Source organism: Neoarthrinium moseri (genome assembly GCF_022829205.1).
Source record: "Neoarthrinium moseri strain CBS 164.80 chromosome Unknown scaffold141_Wmoseri_CBS_16480, whole genome shotgun sequence".
NCBI classification, from domain to species: Eukaryota; Fungi; Ascomycota; class Sordariomycetes; order Amphisphaeriales; family Apiosporaceae; genus Neoarthrinium; species Neoarthrinium moseri.
The window spans coordinates 1-21,318 of NW_026055255.1; the positions used below are offsets into that span (position 1 = coordinate 1).

A 21,318-nucleotide genomic window follows, 5' to 3' on the forward strand; every position below is an offset into this window, starting at 1 on the left:
GCGACAATGCTCATTTACTCGGAATGACGCATCAAAGCGGCGTCTGTAAGTACGAAAGAAAGAAAAAACAGACCGTGAATGGCATGCGGGCATAGATGAGAGATGCACAGCCACCCGAGCCTGACAAAACGAATGGCTCACGACGTCAGACCGCGGTGTTCGGTCGGCATGATTTGCAGCTTACCTCCAGGCTTCGTGCGACGTTGCAATGGCAGCTCATCCCATCGTCGTTTTAAGCCTCAAGGGACTTTCTCTGTGACAAGGGCTTGCCGCGGACACCTTCACCTACAACGCCCCCCCCTTTCACAGCAGAGTTAGCTCCAATTTACCTACCAGCTCCTTGCGGTGTTTACGGTAACCCGTCCAAATTTCTCTGAATCCTTGTCGCATGCAGCCGTGAGGCGCGGATAGTAACTTGCCCGTTGCGCGTGTCATTTTGCCAGTAGCACGCTAATCGTTTGACTGCCTCAGCTACCCAGGGCCCATTGAAGTTGTCGATGTGACAGATGGATCGCACTAGAACAAATATCATCGTTTCCAGAACAAAGTAGTCCCGTATACTCCTCCGTATGCCATTTCGCCCCCTAATTACCCTGTCATCTGAGCTCGTATATCAACTTGCCAGACTCAATTGGCTTCTACGAGGGAAGAAGGGAAAACAAAAGACTAAGCGATGCGGATTTAAGCACTCGGCAATGAATACCATTGTTGAACGCACGGTCTGACTAGGCTGTGGAAGCAGGACCTGTGACAGCTCGCCACAGGCCGGCTATGACCTTGGCCGTAGCAACCCTGGCTGGCGGCTCTGTTGAAATTGTCAAATCGGGGCAACCATCGGTGCTTTCTCGGTAATTCCTGCTCTCATCTTCAGATCGAAAAGTCATCCAAAAACTAGACTGGGCATGATATCCGGATGCTTGAGTGTAACCTGAACATGGCCGGAACGACTTGTTTGACCAGCGCTACATCGTCCAATAGTTTTATAGTAGATTTCACGAAGCTGCCGGACTTGCACTACGACTATGCGGCTTTCAGACGTAAGTTGAAACGAAACACTAACCCCAAGGGGTTGAGACTATGATGTACGTCCGAAGGCGGTAAACACTCCCTGCTGCTGATGTCCTTAAAGTTATCACTACATATCACTACAAAGGGGACGGAAATAGAAGAGGGATTTCTCGCAGCATATCAAACTTCGAGCGTCATTGCATGGAAATGATTAATATAGCCCCCGAAGAGGGATTGACAAGTGTAAGCAAGTAAGGTACAGGTTGCGCTCTCTTCAAAAAGTGCATAAGAGTAAGTAAGGAGACATAATATTCTGACAAAAAAAAAAAAAAAAAAGGGAAGAAGAAGAAGACAGGACAGAGGAGGGGAGGGGGCGGACGGGGCATTAGCTAGGAATATTGGCTGGCTTCCTCCTGAGACTTATGCGCCAGTACCAAGATGCTATCATAGTTGTCACTACTAGTAGGCCCATTTGGAGAATTTCGATCTGATGGATTTTACATAGATAACGTCAGGCGTTCACGGATGGCACGCATGATGGATCCAGTGACACGATACTTGGAAAGGGGCGTTGCACTCCAGTTTGCAAATAACGTAAGGACAGCTCGTCACAGCAAAATCGAGGGCTACATACTACCAATGAAAGGCTTCATAATGTTCCCAAGCCTCAAGACGAAGATGGTGATGAGCTCTCAATTGATTCCCAGCCGAGATCTCTCCTTAAGTGGGATGCCCGTCATCCCGGGGCTCGCTGGTAGGGCAGGATTACGAAAATCTGTGGTAGCTGACCGCAACAATAATGCCGCCGACGCCATAAAACACAGTAATCAGCGAAAGAGTAACGTGTGCACATCTATTGTTAGTTTCCAAATCGATACCGAGACGATGCAGGTGCTCATCTACTCAATAGATTGATACGCAAGGCCAGCAAACGGACCCTGCAAGGCAGACACGATCTTCACCCCAGGATCTGATACAGGGCTGCGTGTCGTCATCACGAGGAGATGGTTCCTCAAATCAGAGAAGCCTATGCCAGCATGATGAGGTGCAATCTCCGATACCAGGCGGCAATGAGGCTGTGAATCCATGGTATCCCACCTTGCCTGCGATTGGTGTAAGTAGCATGCAAGCTGCAGGTCACGGTAGTTCGTCGTTGCGCCGACGCGGCAAAGGATGATTTGGCTCCTCAGGGGGTCTCGCAACCACCTTCAAACCAAAAGTCCGCAAGCCCTGTACATGTACTGCCCCTGTGGCGGCTACTTGGCCCATCCTTTGGTCTATCATCTGCCAATTGTGGACTAAGAGCGGCCGACAGACCGGATAGAATGCCGGCAGTGAAGCAAACCGGAGGAACATTTGCACTGTCGAGCCCCGCGCTCACTCGCTGGTTCGCCACTGGCAAACGACCAAAATGACAAGCCAACTAAGAGAACTGTATACAGAGTGCTTGAATCCTTTGGGCTTTATCAAGCCGGACTTATATTGAAAGTTCAACGCTACTTGGGGAATATACAACCCGTCCCTCTGCTTGCGAGTTATGATTATTATAACGCCCTCAAATGCATATGAACACCCTGTGAACTCCATGACACCCATGCTTCGTAACGCCGTTGTAACTGGAGGCAAAATGCCCCATGTGATGTAGATATTACGGAGCTGCAATAGCCAACTCTCCTTTGTCACTTGCCAGCTCAGATCACCGGGGGCTAGTAAGGAAAAGCTCCTCGGATCGGGTTGTCATCGACCTCTGCAGAGGCCGCGAAGGGCTGCCCGACGTATTTGAGATTGGCGAGACAAGGTCGCCTAGATACGAAGACCGGTCGTCAATGGTCGGGGCGTACCAGCCATGTGGAGGAGCAGTCGCGGGCGGCTCTGCGGCAGACAGCAACATCGCATCAGCCATACTCAATCTTGAGGGCTCTTCCTGGTCCCTAGGCCACCAACTCATGGACTCTTTTGGCCCCTGGAACCACCACTGGTTCTCAAAGCCGTTGTCGACCGTCATCATAGCAGCTGACAGCGACTCGAGCTCCCGTGTCCTCTCCGGATCATCGTGGCGGCGTCGCTCTGGTGAGATCCGCACCGTTGTTGGCTGATTTGCGTAAGGCGGTTCGTCGTCGTCGCCCTCCTCGCTCTGAGATGGGGCATGAGGGTCAGCAGGCCATGCCCAAGCAGACCAAGGCAGCCCATCCTCCCCCAGGCGAAATCTGCTGGGCGCTGCAGGCAATGGCTTCCATAAACTCGGCTGTTCTAGGCTCGTCTGTGGCCCGGACGGAAATAGAGATGCCGACGGCCCCGGTTCGGTATCCCAGGGGCTCCCGTGGAATGGTGGCGGCGCCGACTTTCCCCTCTCGTGTGAGAGCCCCCGTGATTCGCTCCTTGACTCCCTTCGCTCATGTCCGTGCTCCTGCTCATGGCCTGGACGCGGACGCGACGCCCGCCCTTGGTCCCGTGGCCGCTCGTAGTCCCTCTCGTGTTGAGCTTGCGGCTGTTGGAGTCGCGACTGATGGTGGTGATATTGTTGCTGTTGCTGGTGATAGCGGTCAACCTGGTCACGCTGTTCCCCCGGTCGCTGTTGACGGTTGTCCACAGTCAAGAAATTGGTGTTCGGCGGCGGTAGTTGCCGGGGAAAGCTGCGGCTGGCGCGAGAGTCTCGTAGGTTGCGCGACGTGTAAGTGACCGTGTGAGTCCGCGGCGAGTGCCGCTGCGACCACGACAGGCCGAACTCGAGGTGTACATAGACCTGTGGTTTAGACATGGGGTTCCGCTCACTCGGCAGGTTGTGGTTGTGGTCCATGACGACGGGTTCCGTCCTCCGCGCAGGCCGTCCAGGGAAGTATGTATTAGGGTCGGAGACCAGACTGCCGCTCGAATTGCGGCGGCAGACTGGGATAAGTAAGAGGAGACGACGACCAGTTCGTCGGGAGGCACGTCAGGCACCGTAGGATGCGATGCCCTGGCCACTAATGGAATGCTGTGCCCAGCTAAAGTAGTGCTTGAGCTGCACTAAAATGGAGGCCAACTAGATTGCGGCCGGTCCCAAATGCGTGCCGTGGGTACTGTCAGGAGTATTTTGGTGCTGTGCAGAGTGCTCGGCTGTCCCAAGTGGCTGGCTCGAGAATGGGTTGCCGTGTCACGATGTGTCTCATGGGCCAGGAAAGAGGAGCGGATTCGCGACGGGGCTCGACTAAGAAGTGGCACAACCGCACACTGCCGCTGGCCGCGGTTCTTCTCAATGCGGCTGGGGAAGCTCACAGGAATGTCTGAGTCGTGCCCAGCGGATTTTGCGGATGGACTAGCAGGCCCCCTTCCAGATGGCCGTATATTTTGTCAGAAGAATGATCCGCAAGCCGCTGAATGAATGACACCATCAGGACGGCGGAAGTCTGATGAAGGCGGTTTGTTGGGAGGGCAAGATCGGATCACACTGGCTCGCCTACAGTACATATGTATGTATGTATGAATGATAAGAAGAGCACCACCCTGCTTTCTGTGGTCCGCAGACGAGCCGACCGGTTCGATAAATGTCTAACCAACTTGCAGTGCGCACATACTAGACTAGACTGTACCTCCTCCTGTACATGGGCAATGATATGCGGCGCACCCGCAACGGGCCCGACAAATGGTAGGGAAATGGGTACGTCGGCAAGCACTTTGGAGCACGGGGATCCGTATGCAGCGAGGGTCCTGGCCACACCGGAGGCACGGTGTCTTTTGGTGCTGGATAGCTTCGCCTCGCATCGCACGAACAAGGCGAGCTAATACCTCGCGAATACCTAGATGGAATGGGCTTGGGTCGAAGGATGTTGATCCCTGGGGGCTGTGCGTGGGGACTTGCGAGTACCATGTACCATACCACACAGCAGCCAACGGAGGTGCTCAATAGGGCTAGATCGCCAAGTGCTTTCGCACCCGACACGATGATGGGATGAGGACTTGCGACGAAACATCAAACAAAACGGTCACGGAGGCGGGACTGATGCCAGTTGGTAAGGCTCTTCGTGTCATCTACTATGGGGTAACGGAGACAACCCTGCCGCTGGATCTCCTATCCGTGGTTTCTTAAACAGATTGAAACAGGAGGAGGCTCTCTCGGGTCTCCGAGGTACTTCGTGTGCCATCTCTGGGGCGTCCGAGGGGGAGACAAGTCGGTGTAAAGGGGGGCGTCGTTTCGTCGACGAGGGGATACCGAAATAACAGAGATGTGTAGACCGACTAGCCCTTGGTGAGTGCATACTTGTACTATGTACACAGCAACTTGACCAACAACCCATGCGTCCCCTGTCCCTTGCTGAGATCAATTGTTTTCTTTGCTGTCGACTACTTACCGCTACAGCATCACAGCAACTTACTACTCTATATAATGAGTCAGACCCAATTCCCTAGAGTGGTGGCGTCCACATATCTACGGCGGACATAATGTGCCGTCTCCAACCTAGCTGGATGAGGCTATTGTCGGGTGATAAGAAACTTGCTTATTCTTGCCGGCGTGGACATCCCAGTACCCAGACAGATTTCGTGTACAATGCAGATCTGTGTGAAAAATAAAATAAGATAAAAAAGTGCGTGTGTATGTATATGTGTGTGTGATGGCGGTGCTGCAGGTGCCACTGACGACAGCGCGTGTCTCCCAGAAAGACCTTGGCGTAGCCCTGCTAGCGCTTCGACGAGAGCGGCCAAGTGACAGCTAAGTTACATACATGACGGGTTGGATACCTACAACCGCGGGGTTCAAGCCGCGGTGATGGGCAGTCGATCTCGCTGGGCCTTACGGGGGGGAGCAAGGGGACGGGCAGACGGGGTACACCGGTGCGGTGCCCGAAAAAAAGACGTTCAGGGAAGGGCATGGATGCCGAAAATAGCAGCACCATGTGGAGCAGCCCCGAGTTAGCGGGCAACAATTTATCGCTCTTCGCCGCTGGGATCCACCCTCTTTCTGGGTCGCTGTCTGTGGCACACAAACCTCACAAAGTGGTCATCAAACAGGTGCCTGGCACAGCAGTCCGCCACTGCGCACATTACTATTGCGCCGTATTCATTTCATGCAGTTTCCATATTGATTGTTGTCAGAGAACAAAGCCGCCCGCTCTGCCACATTCCTCTCATCCCTGCGGCGTAACTTTTCCCCCGTCCTTTTTTTTTTTTTTTTTTGTCGCCCGGGAAGCCCACGAGGTATACACATGCTTGACATGACATAGAGCTCGACTCAAAGTCTGGGCATTTCTTGAATACAGTACACAGTAGGAATTCTTGCTCGTTCCGAAGGAACGACAAAGAAAAGGGGCAATCTCCGGCTTGCTATGTCGCTAGGCCTTGGAAATAAAAGAGCCCTAAAATCCTTCCGTTCCCCGTCTGAGCGCTCGCGGCCGACACTGTGGATTGAGAAAGACATGTCCACCTCCCAAGACCTTCAACGGCCCTGGGATTTGCACTTCTTACTTAGATGATACGTGAGGTCCTCGGCCTCGGGTATACAGCACAGTGTATTCAGACATTGTAAAGCTGCTGTAGCACATCATGGTAGGGCATACTCCAGCTGTTTGCCAGGGGCTAGCCCCTTTCACAACAGATCGTTGAATTGGATTCGCCGTGATCCTTGTCATCGACGTGAAGCGTGGTTCAGACGGTGTTCTCCAGAAGTACCAGGGGGGGTGTCGGTTGGAAGGGACACGCGCTTTTACATGCCTGCACTTCAAGGTTCTGTTGGACTCGGGCGATGGCATGCCAAGGGGGCTGTACAATAATCATCTACAGCGTCTATAGGGGGGTGGGCCTGCAATCGGAATTCAGTGTAAGTATTTCGCTAGTAATCAAACACGATCTCTTTTTGACGGTTTCCCAACTTGCCCGGCCAGGCCGTCTGCTGGGTGAGAATTAGTTACTAGGCAAGGCTGCAAGGCCAGTTGCCCAATTGAATACACCTGGGCCTGGCTTTACCTACAACACTTGTTTTGCGTATGTCTAGTACAAGTGACTGTACGCTATCACCTTGAACGGAGTTTGAGTGAACCTTGTGAGCCCAGGACTCGGAGGGGACGACCAGTGGAACAAGAACGTTGCATGGAGTACAACTTATCCAACCTGTTTGCCCACGAATGGCACGTGAAGGCTGGACTACAACGCTATCGGCTATGATCCGCAACTGCTCCTTGGATCAAAACTATTGCTTCTATAGATAGAAGCGCCAGCTCCGTTGTCCTTTGATTGCTCCTTGATCGATAGGCCAGGGAAACGCACTCCACCTTTGAAGGAGGTAGACTCCCCGCTATCTATCCCCTTCTACGAATTGCTCGTCGTCTTAATCCCAGGGTATCCTCCACCCGGATGCTTCAAAGAGGCGGTGTGGTTTGCAATGCATTGAGGTCCTACATGTCCCATGCTATTTTCCAGTAAGGGCCTCGCCTGCCGAATGAAGGTGGGTATCACCAAGCTGTTGTTTCCCTTCTCCGTGACGACCATGCCACACGCTGGCGGCCGAGAAAGGTCTTTCCCGGTGACCAAGTATTTGAGTATGGTCATGTTGGTATGCAACATAGCTATTTTAGTGGTTCGGTATATGTGGGCGTCAACGGCAGGGTAAGAGTCTTCTGGTAGCGACCGTTTTACTCGTGCACGCGGTTGCGTCCATGCCAACCAACTGGCATCATGTGCAAGGCCAGGGCCGAAATACTATGGCAGTGTCAAAAACCGTAAGATATCTTTCTCTCAACCTGCTACGCGGGTAGACCGAGCTATCCAACACTTTACTTGAGACTAACTCTTTATACAGTTTCTATACACCCACAGGTAGACGACAGCGCGCCTAGGGTCAACAAGAGAGAAATCCGGGCGGGAAGCAATGTGGCACTCTGTGTGGACTTGTTGCATCTAACGGTCGGGTGTGGACAAAATATGTTAAATGAAGCCGCTTACGATACGCAGTCTCGTTCTTTGTCCCATACGAATGCGCCCCAGTACACGCCAGCCTAAACCTCGAGAGCGCGGAAGAAAGCAGGGCTCTCGTAGCCTTCAACCACCTTCGACACGGGGGCTGCTTGTGCTTCGATCCCATCCTCAGAGTTCGAGAAACGACGGATATACAGCTGAGCCACCTTGATCCACATGGCCTTTTCGGCCTTGCTGGCTCCAGAACCTTGCCAAACCCATATATCAGAGCCAGTGTCCAAGAGGAAAACATCGTTGCTATCAAGGTCCGACTTGTTGGTTGACCCACCGTCCTTGACCACGTCGAGTGACAGCTGTCCCGAGGCATCAGAGAGCCGGAAGAGTCGGCGCGGCCTCTGGTGGTCCGCTCTCTTTGCAGATACGATGGGTCTCGAGGCCTTGAGGTCCAGGTGGTCTGCATCTTCGCCACCAAGCAAAGTCACAATGGCGCGCGATCTAGATTCGGATTGGGATACGACCTCAACGTCGACATGCTTTGCGATAGTCATGTCATGGACGACCTGGGCCGCCTTGGCCTTCTCCATGGGGCTGCAGTTCTTACCCTGCCAGACCCAGATTTTGTCATTCTTCTCTAAAACGAAGACGTCATTCTCATCGAGGCTCTGCCACTTGGGCTCAACTTCGTGAACCATGATGGAATCTGCACGCTTGGCAGAGGGATGCTTGAAGATTCTTAGCAACAGCAGTGTCTCCCTTGGCTGCTCATCTGTCTCCACGTGGGTAAAGCCTGAGCGTACGCCTCCCGACAAGATCGAAATACGCGGAAAGAGCGCCACGAAATCATCCGAAGGCTCGTGTTGAAGTTCCCGATGCTGGATGGCGACGCCATGTAGGAACTCATCAAGCTCAACTGTTTTATACTAGAGGCTGGCTTAGTATAATTTCCAAGGCTAGGACTGGCACTGCTTGAAAGATGCCGCCCGAGGGAGGTGGCGAGGATTTGAACTCAAAAGGGTTTACTCACTGCAGCAGTGCCAGCCTCATCCTGAGACGTTTTGCTGCCCAACCAAAAGAATATATCGTGGCCCAGTTTCTCCTGTCCATCCTTGGCCCCGACTTTGTAGGAGTGCAAGACGATATAGCTGTCGCCCTCGTGAAACTGGCCGTATTTCTCCTTTGGCCATGGAATCACTTGGAAATCCTCAATGCGCCAGACATACAGCCCTGCGGCTTGCCCGATCTGCCCGGTAGTCCAAGCAGGTTCCGTAGCCGCCGAGTTGTACTTGACGCGGTGATCAATATCAGAGCCTACAAGCTCGACGTTGCTGTCCCGCCAGTCATACTCCTTCTGGTGTACTAAGCCTTCGTGCGGGGCCATTGTAAATTTCGGGCAGCCCAGTCGAACAGAGAAAGCCTTGGCGAAGTGTTGTGGTATGTGAAGAAGGAATCAGCAGTCCTGATAGCGATGCAGAGTGCAGGACTTGATGTTTAAAGACTTTGTGGCGTGTGATGGTTGCTGAAGGCAGGTCAATGTAAGCTTGGCAAAGGCGCGTGCAAGGAGCTTCGCCCCAAAAGTGACGTCGAGTGGCTCCTGTAGAAGAGCTGAAACGGTCGGGTGCTTCGCTGTTCGTAACCCCAAGCGCCTCACTTTAACAAATTCACTGCTTTCACATGTGCACCGGCTTCGTCCTCTTGTTCTATCAGTACGTTATACACCCGATGCTTCTGGGCTGCTGGGTGCCGTCAATGGAGGCCTGAATGCGCATTCCCATCACTGGGACCCAACTACTGCCAGTGCAACAAGTCTATGTCACAACTTTATTTCCATACGAAGCGCGTATGTTCAGGGCCTAATTGGTTGCAAATCCTCCTTCCCCCCCGGCCATGGCGACATACCATTGCCAGGTACTTTCTATGGCAATTTCCCTGAGTATATGCTCAATATACATATGTGTTTAACTTGATCCAAAGCGAGGGTGAGCTTCGTACGATTTCTGGGTGGATGGATAGGGTGGATCACATGCAGATCCATGACAAAACTTTTACAGCACTAGGGAAGTATTAAGACGGCTTTTCTCAACAAGGTAAACTACACCTTCTCAGGTCCTTTGGCCCAATGGCAAGGCGTCTGACTACGACCGGATTCGATCCGAGCAATCAGGAGATTCTGGGTTCGACCCCCAGGAGGACCTTCTTTTTTATCTTTGATGTTAGCTGTTAGCTGCATTTACCCATGTTCACGTCTCGGGGTAATTCTTTCTTTTGGACCTCTCAACATGCTTCGTATCGCTGCCAAATTTACGCTACATTACATACCTCCAACCGTGTAGTTTAACTGCGCTCTTCACAATACTCTTCGATGTGCAGGCAAAGGAGAGGCGATTCTCATGGCTGCTTGGAGCGAATATGCTGATAGTCGAAGTTTGCGTGGCAAGACCACTTGTCAGTCCCTGTCCATGTACCTACACTGTAGATGTTTCCACTCCCTGCCGCCAGTCAATTCTTTCCCCCGTGCAAAGTAAAGCACTGGCGCGGTACCAGTAGCTACAATGTATGTATATACGGGAGATACAACACACATGATTGGTAAGAGATTACCCCTCATCGTCCAGCTGGCAAACCCCCAATAGCCTCTGGGCCCCGCCTGGCAGACCCTGCGACTCGCCCTGCGTCATTCTCTCTCACTCATGGGTGGAGGTCCGGATGGGCTCGTCCAATGCGCTCACCCGCCCGGGGACTGGCATGGGCTCACGATGTCGGCGTCTCGGCGTCTCGTTGTCTTTGTTCCTGACGCGCAATCTTCCGTTGGCAGTGAAAAGTGGTGACCAAGCTCATCCCACTCGCCCTTTGAACTGTCCTTCATCATCAGCAATTAGTAACATGACCTAAGGTCTAATCCACAACCCCCTTCTGACGGTACCTGCTTCCTTCGCCGTACCTGCTCCCTGTATTCTGTGCCCGACAACGACGACGTCCCGCCCTCCGACCTGTGTTCCCCCGAGTGCAGGAACCCCTGGTTTGGTTTGGGGCTCTTCTTTCCGGCCTGGATGCAGAATCAGCCACCATGCCCATCAAGATTCGGTACAAGGCGCCATCAGGCGGAGGCACACTCGACTTGGACGATACCGCCACTGTCGGCCAGCTCTTCGATGCCCTAAAGGAGAAGACGGTCTCCAGCGACATTACCATCAAATACGGTTGGCCTCCGAAGGCCCTGGCTGCGGATCAGGTCGAGACGTCCGTGGTTTCACTCAATCTACACCGCGAGAGCCTGACAGTAGTTCCTGCCGAGACTGCTGCTCCGGCCCCAGCTCCAGCTCCGGCAGCGACGGCCCCGGCCGCTCCGGTCCCGGCGGACCTGTCATTTGCCCCCAAGGATGTCAAAGACAGGCCAGTCACCATAAAAATGCCCACGGACACGTATCTTGGTATGCTTGACCACGAACCACGGCTGGCGATAAACGCGGCGCATGGAAGCTAATCTGTTCCTCCCATACACAGTGCTCCGGGTCATGCCCGACGACAACTCATGCATGTTCACCGCCATCGCTGGCGCACTTCGAGGCACGAACACCGGCCTCGATGGCTCCTCTCCCGACAAGCTCCGGCGCATCGTGGCAGACCATATCCTCGCAAAGCCCGATGTCTACACCAAGGTTGTGCTCGAGAAGGAACCTAGAGACTACTGCGCCAATATGCTGCGACCCGACGTGTGGGGAGGCGCCATCGAGCTTGGCATCATCTCTGAGGTTTTCGGCATCGAGATATGTGTTGTCAACGTCAAGGTATGCTGCTTTGACGACATCAAACCACTCGCTCGAGCTGGATTTCTAATGCTCTTGGGCAGGAAGGCACTATCATCAAGTACGGCGAGGACCAGCACGAGTTGCGCTGCGTGTTGGTGTGGTCCAACATACACTACGACCGGGTCGCTGAGATATTCGACGAGAACCAAGTAGAGGACGACTTCGACGTGACGACGTGGAATTGTCTTGAAAGTGACCATATCCTGAAGAGCGCCAAGGACCTCTGCAGGAAGTTGAAAGACGAATACCACTACTTCACCGACACGAGTGACTTTGTCGTCAGGTGTAACCAGTGCGGTTGGATTGGGCAGGGCGAGAATGCTGTTGTCATGCATTCTACCAAGACCGGGCATATTGCCATTGAGGAGATTCCCGACTCTTGAACAGAATGTCCCTGCAGCTGTGTGCAACATTGGCGAATGGTGACGGTCTTTTCCGAAAGGCGAGTTAACCAGCATGCATGAGTGAGTTCCCTGCGATGCTATACTAGCATATAGCTACTATACTGATCACGTGTACAGGCTGTGGCTCACGCTAGCAAAGCTACAGCATGGATATCGTGTTGACTATGGCGGGCTCCCAGAGGCTTGCGGTTCAGCGAATCGGTACGACCTAGATACCTCTACCTATTACGAGCTAGAAACAGCATCTTTGACCTTTTCCACTACCGTTGCTTTGTGTGTCAAACCGCCCCCGAAGCTATGCTCACTGTTCTTGCCACCTGCTGTCACCTTGCCCTCTTTCACACCCGTCTCAAACGCACATGTGCCCATCTCGAGGGCCTTGGCTGGACCGGAAGGCAAGATGTCAAAATCGAAAATATCCACGGGGAGACCAATGGTGGTACAGGCGTTGGGGATGTCCACGATACCAGCAACATGGCCTTGAATGGGAGCACACGACATCAGGAGGTATATCTGGTAATCGCTGTACCCAAACCTGCGAAGATATTCGATCAAACCTGGATCAAGTTGTTAGCATCGGAAACCTTATCTCACATGTCCTTAGTGGTCACCTACGGAGGCAAGTCTGTCGGTAGGCAACAGTTACATCCATGTAATGCTGCTTTCCGTGCTCGTCAACTGAGAACCCTTCAAAGTAGATGTACCTTCCGGGCCCAAACTGGGGCTCAACTGGGCCAGGGATGTAGATGGGCGACTTCATCCCTAGGTCCGCCATACCGTTCTTCATCACCTTGAAGTTGATGGTGATAATTCCCGCCATTTCAATGGCACCGCAGAACGAAATTTCGCCATCGCCCTGGCTAAAGTGCAGATCACCCACAGAGAACTTGGCGCCCGGTACATGAACGGGCAGGTAAACCTTGCTGCCTCGACTGAGGTTTTTAATGCTGGGTTATCCCATCAGCACCTGGGATATCAAACGTGGGATAAGCAGCCTAGAGACCCGGGCTTTTAGGGATCTAAGGGTGCTTCTGACTTACTCGCAATTACCACCATGCTCGGGTCTACCAGGCACGGTTCTCGCGCCCTCCTTTCCCACCTTTTCCTTGATGGCCGCATCCCCGGAGCCTGCATGTGCGCAAACGGGATTAGGTGGCAGCGCGACGTCGCGGTCGAGCTTGTTGGCGGCAATCAGCTCTCCCTCGCGCTGGTTCCAGATCTCGAGAACCTCGGCCGACGGTGCGCAGCCCAGGATGCCTGGGTGGATGAGCCCTGCGAACTTGACGTGCGGGATGTGGCGCGAGGTGCAGTAGATGCCCTCGAAGTCCCAGATGGCCTTGGCGCTGGAGGACCTCGTTAGATGGGGTAACAAAGTCTTCTGAAGGATAGCAGGGGGGGGGAGTAGGTTATTCAGATGCTGATTGGGCAATGAGGCAAAGCCCAGATCCTGGGACCAGACTCACGCTGAAGGATATATCTCATCCAGGAAACCTCCACCATTGTTTTTATCAAAGACTCCCGTAAAACCCCAGGGTTGATCCTATATTTCCATTTGCTATCAGCGTCCGATAACCACGCGAAATGCACTCTCGGACAGCATGACCAGGAAGCAGGGTATGATCTTTGGAGCTCATGAATAGGCAGGAAGTTATACGTGATACGGGTGGAGGGTCCAGGAGATTCAGCCAAACTTGACGTGGCTTACCTGGAATGGTTGCACGTCCATAATCTCCACGAGTAGCATATCACCGGGCTGCGCTCCCTCAACTTCGAATGGCCCAGTGAGGTAGTGTATTTTCGTCAAATCCACGTTGCGAACATCGTCCGCGCTATCGTTGTTGCCGATTTGCCCACCGGTCCTGAGCGAGCACCAGTTAATAATTGTCATGCAGTTTCCAGGTATGTCTCGTATGGGGACTTCTGCGGCAGTCCTCGCTTCTACCCCATAGAGGGTGGCGTGTGAACAGAGGAGAGTGATGGAGTTGGCCTTACCAATCCACGCATTCGATCTTCACGGTCTCCCCATCCTTTATAGTACCGGCGAACGGGACTCAAGCACAGTTAGTTCTACATATTCCCGCAAAAGCCTACGCTAGAGGATAACCTACTATCCGGATGCCATCTGTTCTAACATATCAAGTTAAAACCGTTCCGGCTTGCGTGTGCTATTAATGTGTTGGACTTACATGGAGAACCTCCTGCTCGTCTGCTGGCTTATCGAAGCTCACCTTCCCCACGGTGCGGATTCCGGAGAGTCCCATGATATCCAGTGGCAATCTTATAGGTTAGAGAAAGGGCCAGCTTCACGCCTGTTTGGTAATGCGAGTAGAATGGGAGCTATCACGGTTTAAACTGCTAACTTCAAAGTGCTTCTTCCGGTCAGCCTCTCATCTATCTAATATATGTATGGAGGTCGCTCCCAGAGCTACCCCGCATACTCCCCACGCTGATATGCCGAGCGTTGTCCGTGTGTATCAGACGTCATGAGGCAGGATTGGGAGTGCTTTATCTCCTGAAGGCCTGCCCACGGTTTGTTGTAGTCATTCATTGGGGTAGTTAGCTTATCGTGTACGCTTGGTCCACTGAGGTGGCGCCTCTGGGTTCCGTTCTGCGATTGCAATGATAAGACTGTCCGCAATCTCCGATCCCCACCGATGTACACCAACCGTCAATGAAAACCCAGACTGCACGTAGCCGAAAGGTGACCATGTAATTCCGATAAACTAGTGGACTCCATGGGTATGGATTTGCACTGGGTGCGACTAACAAATAATTACCGGGACCACGTTCTAGAGGACTTTTCAAGGCTGGCTCGCGAATACAATCATAACCCAGTACCTCAGGTATGGAGTTTGGGGAAATGGGAATCGGAGTGCCGATGCCTGATTGCACAATACGACTACATGTCTTTTCTGCCCTCGGTGGCTTGTTGGTAAGAAGGGGGTTGAGAGGGCATACCCGAAGAAGCGCCTCCAGTCGCCCTGGACGGCGTATCATGGCGGGCGTGCAGAGAATCCAAGTCGAAGAGCGACAGGCTCAGAAACTCGTGCTTATTTCTCCAAACCTGCTGGCTCGCGGCGAAGTCCCGGCCCTGCGATGGCGGCGGCGGGGGATCCGTCACCTTGGTGATGAGGTATGCGGTTGACGCCTCGGCAATGCCATATATCAAGACGCCAAGCAGCGGCACACGCAACAGGGTATAGAAACCAATGCCAAAGCCGAACAAGAGTCCCTCCCGACTGCGAAACCAGTTCTTCTTCTCGGCCTTGGTCATGTGAACACGCGCAAAGTACGGCTCGAGAAGTTCGCGCATGAGGCTGCGCGACGCAAAGTAAGTCTGCAAGAAGATGACCAGATATCGTCTGGGGAAGAATAGGCCAGTCCCAAAGATGACGGCAGCCGGTCCTAGGCCGACCGCTTTGTTGAAGGTATAGAAACTGGCAGCCGGAAGGACCAGTCGGCCAACGTACGGGATATAGGATAGCGCGAAGATGGCCAAGGAAATGGCCGCCTTTCGACCGAAGCGGTAAAGATACATGGTCAAAGCCTCGGCGGTGCTTGTCGAGTGGGTGCTGCCGTCCTTGGTCTTGTACTGGCGAAGGTTCGGGTAGAACATGTCCCGCAGCTTGTCGGGATCCTCGTTCTTGTGCTTCTGGACGTATGTCATGTCCACCCAGCGGAGGGAATCCATGAACATGTTATCCAGGGTCGGCGTCACGTAGCGCATCAGCGTCATGAGAAACAAGGGCGCTTGGAGGACGTGGTTGGCGATGAGCTCGAGAGCGTCGACGAGGTTCTCGTCCCATGATGCCTGGTCGAGGTTTACAAACAAGGCCAGCAAGCGGATGCCTATCTTGATGGCTATGATCTGGGACGAGGTTCAGGAATGGACCTAGGCAAAGTACGGGGCACTGGGCGGCGTATACTCACAGGCAGAGCTATCAGTAGACGAATACCAATCCCAGCGCCGACGGCGAGAGCGGCCTGCTTATAGTGATCGTTGTTGAAGATGTCGGGATTCTGCAAGGCGCGATGTGCTGCGAGAATGGCGAGTTAGCTGATGCTCAACTCTCAACTCGTATGTGTCGCGTCTACGGCATGTTTTCGGTGATGTGTCGCGTGCTCCATCTCGGCCCTTTGCCGGATAGCTTACCTCCAACCAGGGTCAATTGCACGCCCCGCAGTATGGCATTGATATCAAAGTGCGAGAGGTCAAACGCCTTTTTGACCTTCTCCTTGTCGGCGTCGGAGATCTTGAGCTCAGACATGGCGTGGTGCCGAAAGCCAGTGGGCTCTAGGCTCTGGGCTCAGCCTGCTCTGGGCTCTGGGCTCTGGGCTCCGGGCTTTTGAAAGGGACTATGAATGGCTCGAGAGAGAGAGGTTGTGGCCTGCTGCTCTGTCCCAGTTCGCTTTCGTGGAGGGGTCCTGGGGGATAACGTAGTTCAGTGCTTGCCAACTTGCCGTCTTGTCTGTCTTGTCCGCGTCAACTTGGAGCAGGTGGTGGGGGATGACGACACGATGCCAAGGAGAATCCAGGCACAGATCCGAGATCCGGGTTGGCACGGGCCCTATCGACCAGCTTGACTTAGCGATAGCGCTAACTTGAGTGCTGGTAGGAACAGTCACTTACATAGTAGGTAGTCACATAGGTTTGTCCCAAGGTGTTCCAGCCCATTGCGCATTGTCTGGAGCGTGATCCCAGCCTGGATGAGGCTCTCGCTCTGTTTCCGTGTTGCACTCGTACACAGCAGTGCGAGTCGGCAATGACCGTACTGTCTGGCGTGTCTGGCTCAACAGCCTAGAGAGCCCAGTTAGATAACTATGGGAAGCACAACTTGTATCGCGCGCGTTCACGGTTAGGCATCTATCTGTATCTACGGTACAGCAGCTCCAACCTGGCGAGCCTGGATAGGACGCGCAAGGTAGCATCTCCTTGGTGTCCAGACTTTGGGAGACTCGGTCAATGTTTGTAAAAGCGAGGAGCAGGTCGTTCCCGTAGAGAGTGACAGGAAAGTAGCATTTGAGCCGATCTGTGGACATTGCTACCGAGAGTCTATTGTACATAACATCGCACTCCAGATGTCTCCTATTACGAGTGAAATCACAGTTTCGAGTTGATTGGCCAATTCAGCTCACGAGGCGAGGTTGCAGTCTGCCGGTAGGAGTGGTCAGGAGTAGCTCGGCTCTTAGCGAACACCCCGGCCCTACGGCGGTACTATGTACTCGCCTTCAATGGAAACCCCCCCAGATCATCACCGGGGTTCCCTAGCCGCCGCCCACCCTGCCACCCCGTGTGCTCGTCCGAGCTCCCCCGATTCTGCAAGCCTTGTTCCTGATCTTGTCTGGGATAGGCTTCCGTGTGTCGCAAACTGTATCACTATACCATCGGCCTTTATATCACTATAGCGGGCAGTCAACAAGCGACTGACTGCCTGTGCCCAGGTGCTTCCATTTTCTTTCCCAGTCGGTCTGGCTCTCCCCATCCCTTGCCTGGGCCACAGACTCGCCTGCGCCGACCCAGAACCCACGACCTTTAAGCACCGACAAGCTCACCCGCACCCGACCTGTCAGCTTTTCCCTCTCGCCTCTCCGGCCAGTTGACCTCCTCTCGCCCGCACAAGCTTGGAGCATCGCCATGCTGGCCTCGTAGCGCCCTACGCTTCGTTTCCTTCACCAGTCCCGCCATCTGGAGAATGCGCGACAATGGAGGCCGCGAGCTCCTCGACGGCTCGATTCCCTGCTCCTCGGCGCGTAGCGACTGAGCCAGCGCCTTTCGCCCCCCGAAGGTCGCTCTCCGTATCCTCCACATCCTCGCGACCCGGCACGTCTAGCGGACCAAAGGGAGGTGACGAGTCGATCGAGACTCTGTACAATCACCCGTCCGTGAAGATCATCGCATTCACCTCGAGTCAACGACCTTCGTACGGCGGCGCGACCCTGTTCGAGGATCCCAAACCCGGCTCTCTCCCCGCGTCAACCCAGCTGGAACGGACGATAGCAGTTGGTAAGTCGGCACTACCAAGGGAGCCACTGAAAGAAATCGACTGCTGACCAAACCCTCACCCAGGCCCATTTCGTATCTACCGTGCCCCGGGCTCCGTCGCCTTTCTGAGCTGCGGCTCAGCCCTGCAGCCCATACTGCCGAAGTCGCAGTGCTGGTGTATCGACGAAGCCAACAGTCGCTTCGTTCTCCAGATCCGACGGCCCCAGTACTGGAGGATCGAGGTTCCGGTATCTGATCCTGAGGATGCTCATCGTGCCTTGGTGTTACGCGACGTCCTTGACAGCATCTTGCTGTTCGAGAAGACCGAATGTCCTTTCCAGAGGAGCTTCACAGTCGCACTGCCCGAACGGCCACAGACGCCAGTCAAGAAGAAGCCTTGGACTGCCGAAGGGAAGAACCTGATATCGTCGGCCTTCTCATCGGATATCTCTCCGCCTTTACCTTCAAGGAAGATCACCAACGACAAAAAACGCACCAGCGTCCCGGTGGAGCAAGTTGCGGATCAGGGTGAGGTTGCAGAGCTACAAGCTACCGTACATGATTCCCCTCGCTTTGAAGAGATTGGTCAAACCGAGCCCCTGGAAGGCGCCAATCCGAGAAAAGAACCCCAGGAAGCCGGCGCAGGTCAGGAGACCACTCCCGAGGTTTCGTCAACTAAAGCAGAAACGAGTCCTCCTGATTCTGTTGCGAGCGGTCTCGAGATATTTTCTGGGCTCAAGGCTTCTGATCAACAACCACTTTCCACACAAGCACGGGAAGTTGAAGCGCACACCGACGAGCCGGCTAGGCCTCAAGCTACTTCATCTGCTGACCGGCCCAGCAAATCGGCTGACGAGGTACCTACGGCAAGCCCTCTCGTACCAACGGTATCTCCGTCGAGTAATGAAAAGGCTACGAAAACATGCATTCTACCTCCTTCACGGGTAAGCCCGGCGGTAGGCAGCGGACCTCCCGCGCCTGTACAACACGATCGAGCTAAAGCGCCGGTAGCTCACCCAGAAGTACCGACCAGCAGCGTCGAAAGCGATCAGCCGATACCGAGTGCAGTGACCTCCACTGGAGATTCTCTTGTAAAGACTACCCAGGAAGCAACACCACCACCTCCAGATAATCCTGTTGTGGGGATACAGACCACCCCTGGAGCAGAGGAGACAGAGCCTCAATCTTTTGAAGGCGCCGGGAGCGTTGGAACTGTCAATCTCAAGAAGAAGCGAATGAGCCGCATGTTGGCCGGTCGATCCGTGACCCTTCCCCTACAGCTCACCATTGTAACTTCACCACCAACGAAGACAAGCCAGGGTCCCTTGGTTGAGGCATCGGTAGCAGAGCCATCTTCGTCGCCATTGCAACCATCCTTGAAGGCAGATGATACCTCTCCCGTTGGTTCCATGGACTCTTTCCACAGCGTGCAGTCTTGGCATAGCCCAATCACCCCGCTTCCACCGTCGCCGCCGTCCTCTTCGCCTTCACCCCCATCATTTCCGTACCCCCATGAGGACATTATCATACCTAGCAAAGGGCAGTCATCCATACGAGATGCTTCAGGTTCTGCTGCAACACCAGTCACAGCCAGTACGTTGGTACCTAGTTCGGCAGGGGCTACTATTCGTACTCTTGGTTCAGATTCTCCAGACCCTTCGTCGCCTGCCCATAGCTCGAAGCCCTCCAGTCCTACCATCGTACTACCTGCCGACTCGGAGTCTCATCCGTCTGCTCTCCCAGAACGCTTACAAGCAAGACATCGCCAGAAGGGAAATAACCTTTCGATCAGCAGACGTGCGCTATCACCCCTACCGCCTGCCGCAAATCTTTTCTCACCGCAGGTGCGGCGACGCCCAAGCCGACTTGAGCTAGTCCGCAAGCTCCCTAGTGCTATCATCCACAAGACGGTTGAGATACTTCTCTCGCCTCCCAGTCACTTGGTCAGCCTGATGCTCAAGGTTGCTGCTAAGATCGCAGCCGGAGAATGGAGAGGCTTGGTGTTTGGCTTGGGTGAGGGCGGGGAGAGCATCCCAGTCCACTGGGACTACTCCGATGACGAGCTCAGTACGTGGGAAGATGACGACGACTACACATTTTCTCTCGGGCGATTCGCGCGAAGACAGAACATGACGGCCAACTTCTCTGATGGTCAAGACACCACTCGCCCGGAAAACCGTGATGGAGCCGACGGGAATGATCGCAGTTGGGAAGTCGACTAGAGTTGACACCTCCCGTTTCGGCATCTCGCGCGAAGCAAAGAGCATGAAATATACCCATGATTGAACTGAACGAAACGACATTGTACTATTATTAATGGCATGGCTCCGGAGTTTAGATGAAGTCATCACTGATGCATTGCCATGTCAACACCTTTGCTTTTGGACTGGCGTTTGGTACGGCATGGGTACTTGGGATTTGGATTTGGTGGCCTACTTTCTGCGGTGCTATCCCACGATGTATAACGACGCAGATAATGTCACTGCACATTGCGTATAGTAAGGATCTAATAATTGCTGAAAACAAATAGTCGGCAAGGTAATAACGAGGCTGGCAAAATGCCAGTTGGACATATCCAAAGCTTCACATGACGCTGAAACGACTTCCAGGCACAAGGAATGTGACTGATGAGCTATAGCTTATCCCAAACTAAGTTCTATGACATACCTATTGAACTCGACAATGTTCGACGTATATCACTCACTACAGTATATGAAAGTTAAGCAATGGGGGATGCCCAGTCTTCCAACCTGGCATTCAATTCGTGTCATCTACGGTAATGGTTTTGCGTGCCAACCTAACGGAACTCGTGCCTTAGCACGCTGGCCAACAAGGCACGAGGCAGTCTGTGCCGCACCCTACCAGCTACTCAGTGGTGTATCACGGGGCTATGTAGGCTGTCATGACTTGACTTCAGATTGACGTGCCTCACGATATCCCAATTAACATTGCCATGGCTGGATAGGCTTAGTTGGCTCAAGCCACCCAATCTGCCTCGTGCCAGTTTCGACGTCGGTTAGCTGCAGCTTCAGCGCTAAACTTGAATGCGAGGAATACGGCGTGTCCGCTGAGGTAGGTAATCCCGACATGCATGGGTGACTATTGCGGCGCATGATTACTCCGAATTGCCCAGCTACTCATCAATGTGCACAGCGATTCTCGGACTCAGCCACGATGCTATGTGCAGATTTCTAACCCGAACAGGCAGCAGATCAATACCTTTGGCTGAACA

At 53.7% G+C, this 21,318-nt stretch overlaps 6 protein-coding genes across 6 annotated transcripts; 2 read left to right on the forward strand and 4 right to left on the reverse strand.

The window, feature by feature from the left end:
* Positions 1-2,704: 2,704 nt before the first annotated feature.
* JN550_013793 (uncharacterized protein) lies at positions 2,705-3,805 on the reverse strand (the record flags this gene model as incomplete). The annotated part of the gene is made up of 1 exon (XM_049312419.1): positions 2,705-3,805. The coding sequence occupies one exon, from the start codon at positions 3,803-3,805 to the stop codon at positions 2,705-2,707; it is 1,101 nt and encodes a 366-aa protein (XP_049164230.1).
* A 4,168-nt stretch (positions 3,806-7,973) lies between these two features.
* Positions 7,974-9,271, reverse strand: JN550_013794 (uncharacterized protein; the record flags this gene model as incomplete). Its single annotated transcript, XM_049312420.1, has 2 exons — positions 7,974-8,813; positions 8,918-9,271. 2 exons carry the CDS (start codon positions 9,269-9,271, stop codon positions 7,974-7,976), a joined length of 1,194 nt encoding a protein of 397 aa, XP_049164231.1.
* Positions 9,272-10,957: 1,686 nt separating this feature from the next.
* On the forward strand, positions 10,958-12,082 carry JN550_013795 (uncharacterized protein; the record flags this gene model as incomplete). The annotated part of the gene is made up of 3 exons (XM_049312422.1): positions 10,958-11,321; positions 11,395-11,678; positions 11,741-12,082. 3 exons carry the CDS (start codon positions 10,958-10,960, stop codon positions 12,080-12,082), a joined length of 990 nt encoding a protein of 329 aa, XP_049164232.1.
* Positions 12,083-12,328: 246 nt separating this feature from the next.
* On the reverse strand, positions 12,329-14,364 carry JN550_013796 (uncharacterized protein; the record flags this gene model as incomplete). The annotated part of the gene is made up of 8 exons (XM_049312423.1): positions 12,329-12,660; positions 12,719-13,050; positions 13,144-13,446; positions 13,567-13,643; positions 13,809-13,962; positions 14,096-14,153; positions 14,212-14,230; positions 14,290-14,364. The coding sequence occupies 8 exons, from the start codon at positions 14,362-14,364 to the stop codon at positions 12,329-12,331; spliced, it is 1,350 nt and encodes a 449-aa protein (XP_049164233.1).
* Positions 14,365-15,002: 638 nt separating this feature from the next.
* JN550_013797 (uncharacterized protein) lies at positions 15,003-16,371 on the reverse strand (the record flags this gene model as incomplete). Its single annotated transcript, XM_049312424.1, has 3 exons — positions 15,003-15,971; positions 16,034-16,140; positions 16,257-16,371. 3 exons carry the CDS (start codon positions 16,369-16,371, stop codon positions 15,003-15,005), a joined length of 1,191 nt encoding a protein of 396 aa, XP_049164234.1.
* Positions 16,372-17,806: 1,435 nt separating this feature from the next.
* On the forward strand, positions 17,807-20,308 carry JN550_013798 (uncharacterized protein; the record flags this gene model as incomplete). Its single annotated transcript, XM_049312425.1, has 3 exons — positions 17,807-18,107; positions 18,171-19,679; positions 19,731-20,308. 3 exons carry the CDS (start codon positions 17,807-17,809, stop codon positions 20,306-20,308), a joined length of 2,388 nt encoding a protein of 795 aa, XP_049164235.1.
* Positions 20,309-21,318: the final 1,010 nt, after the last annotated feature.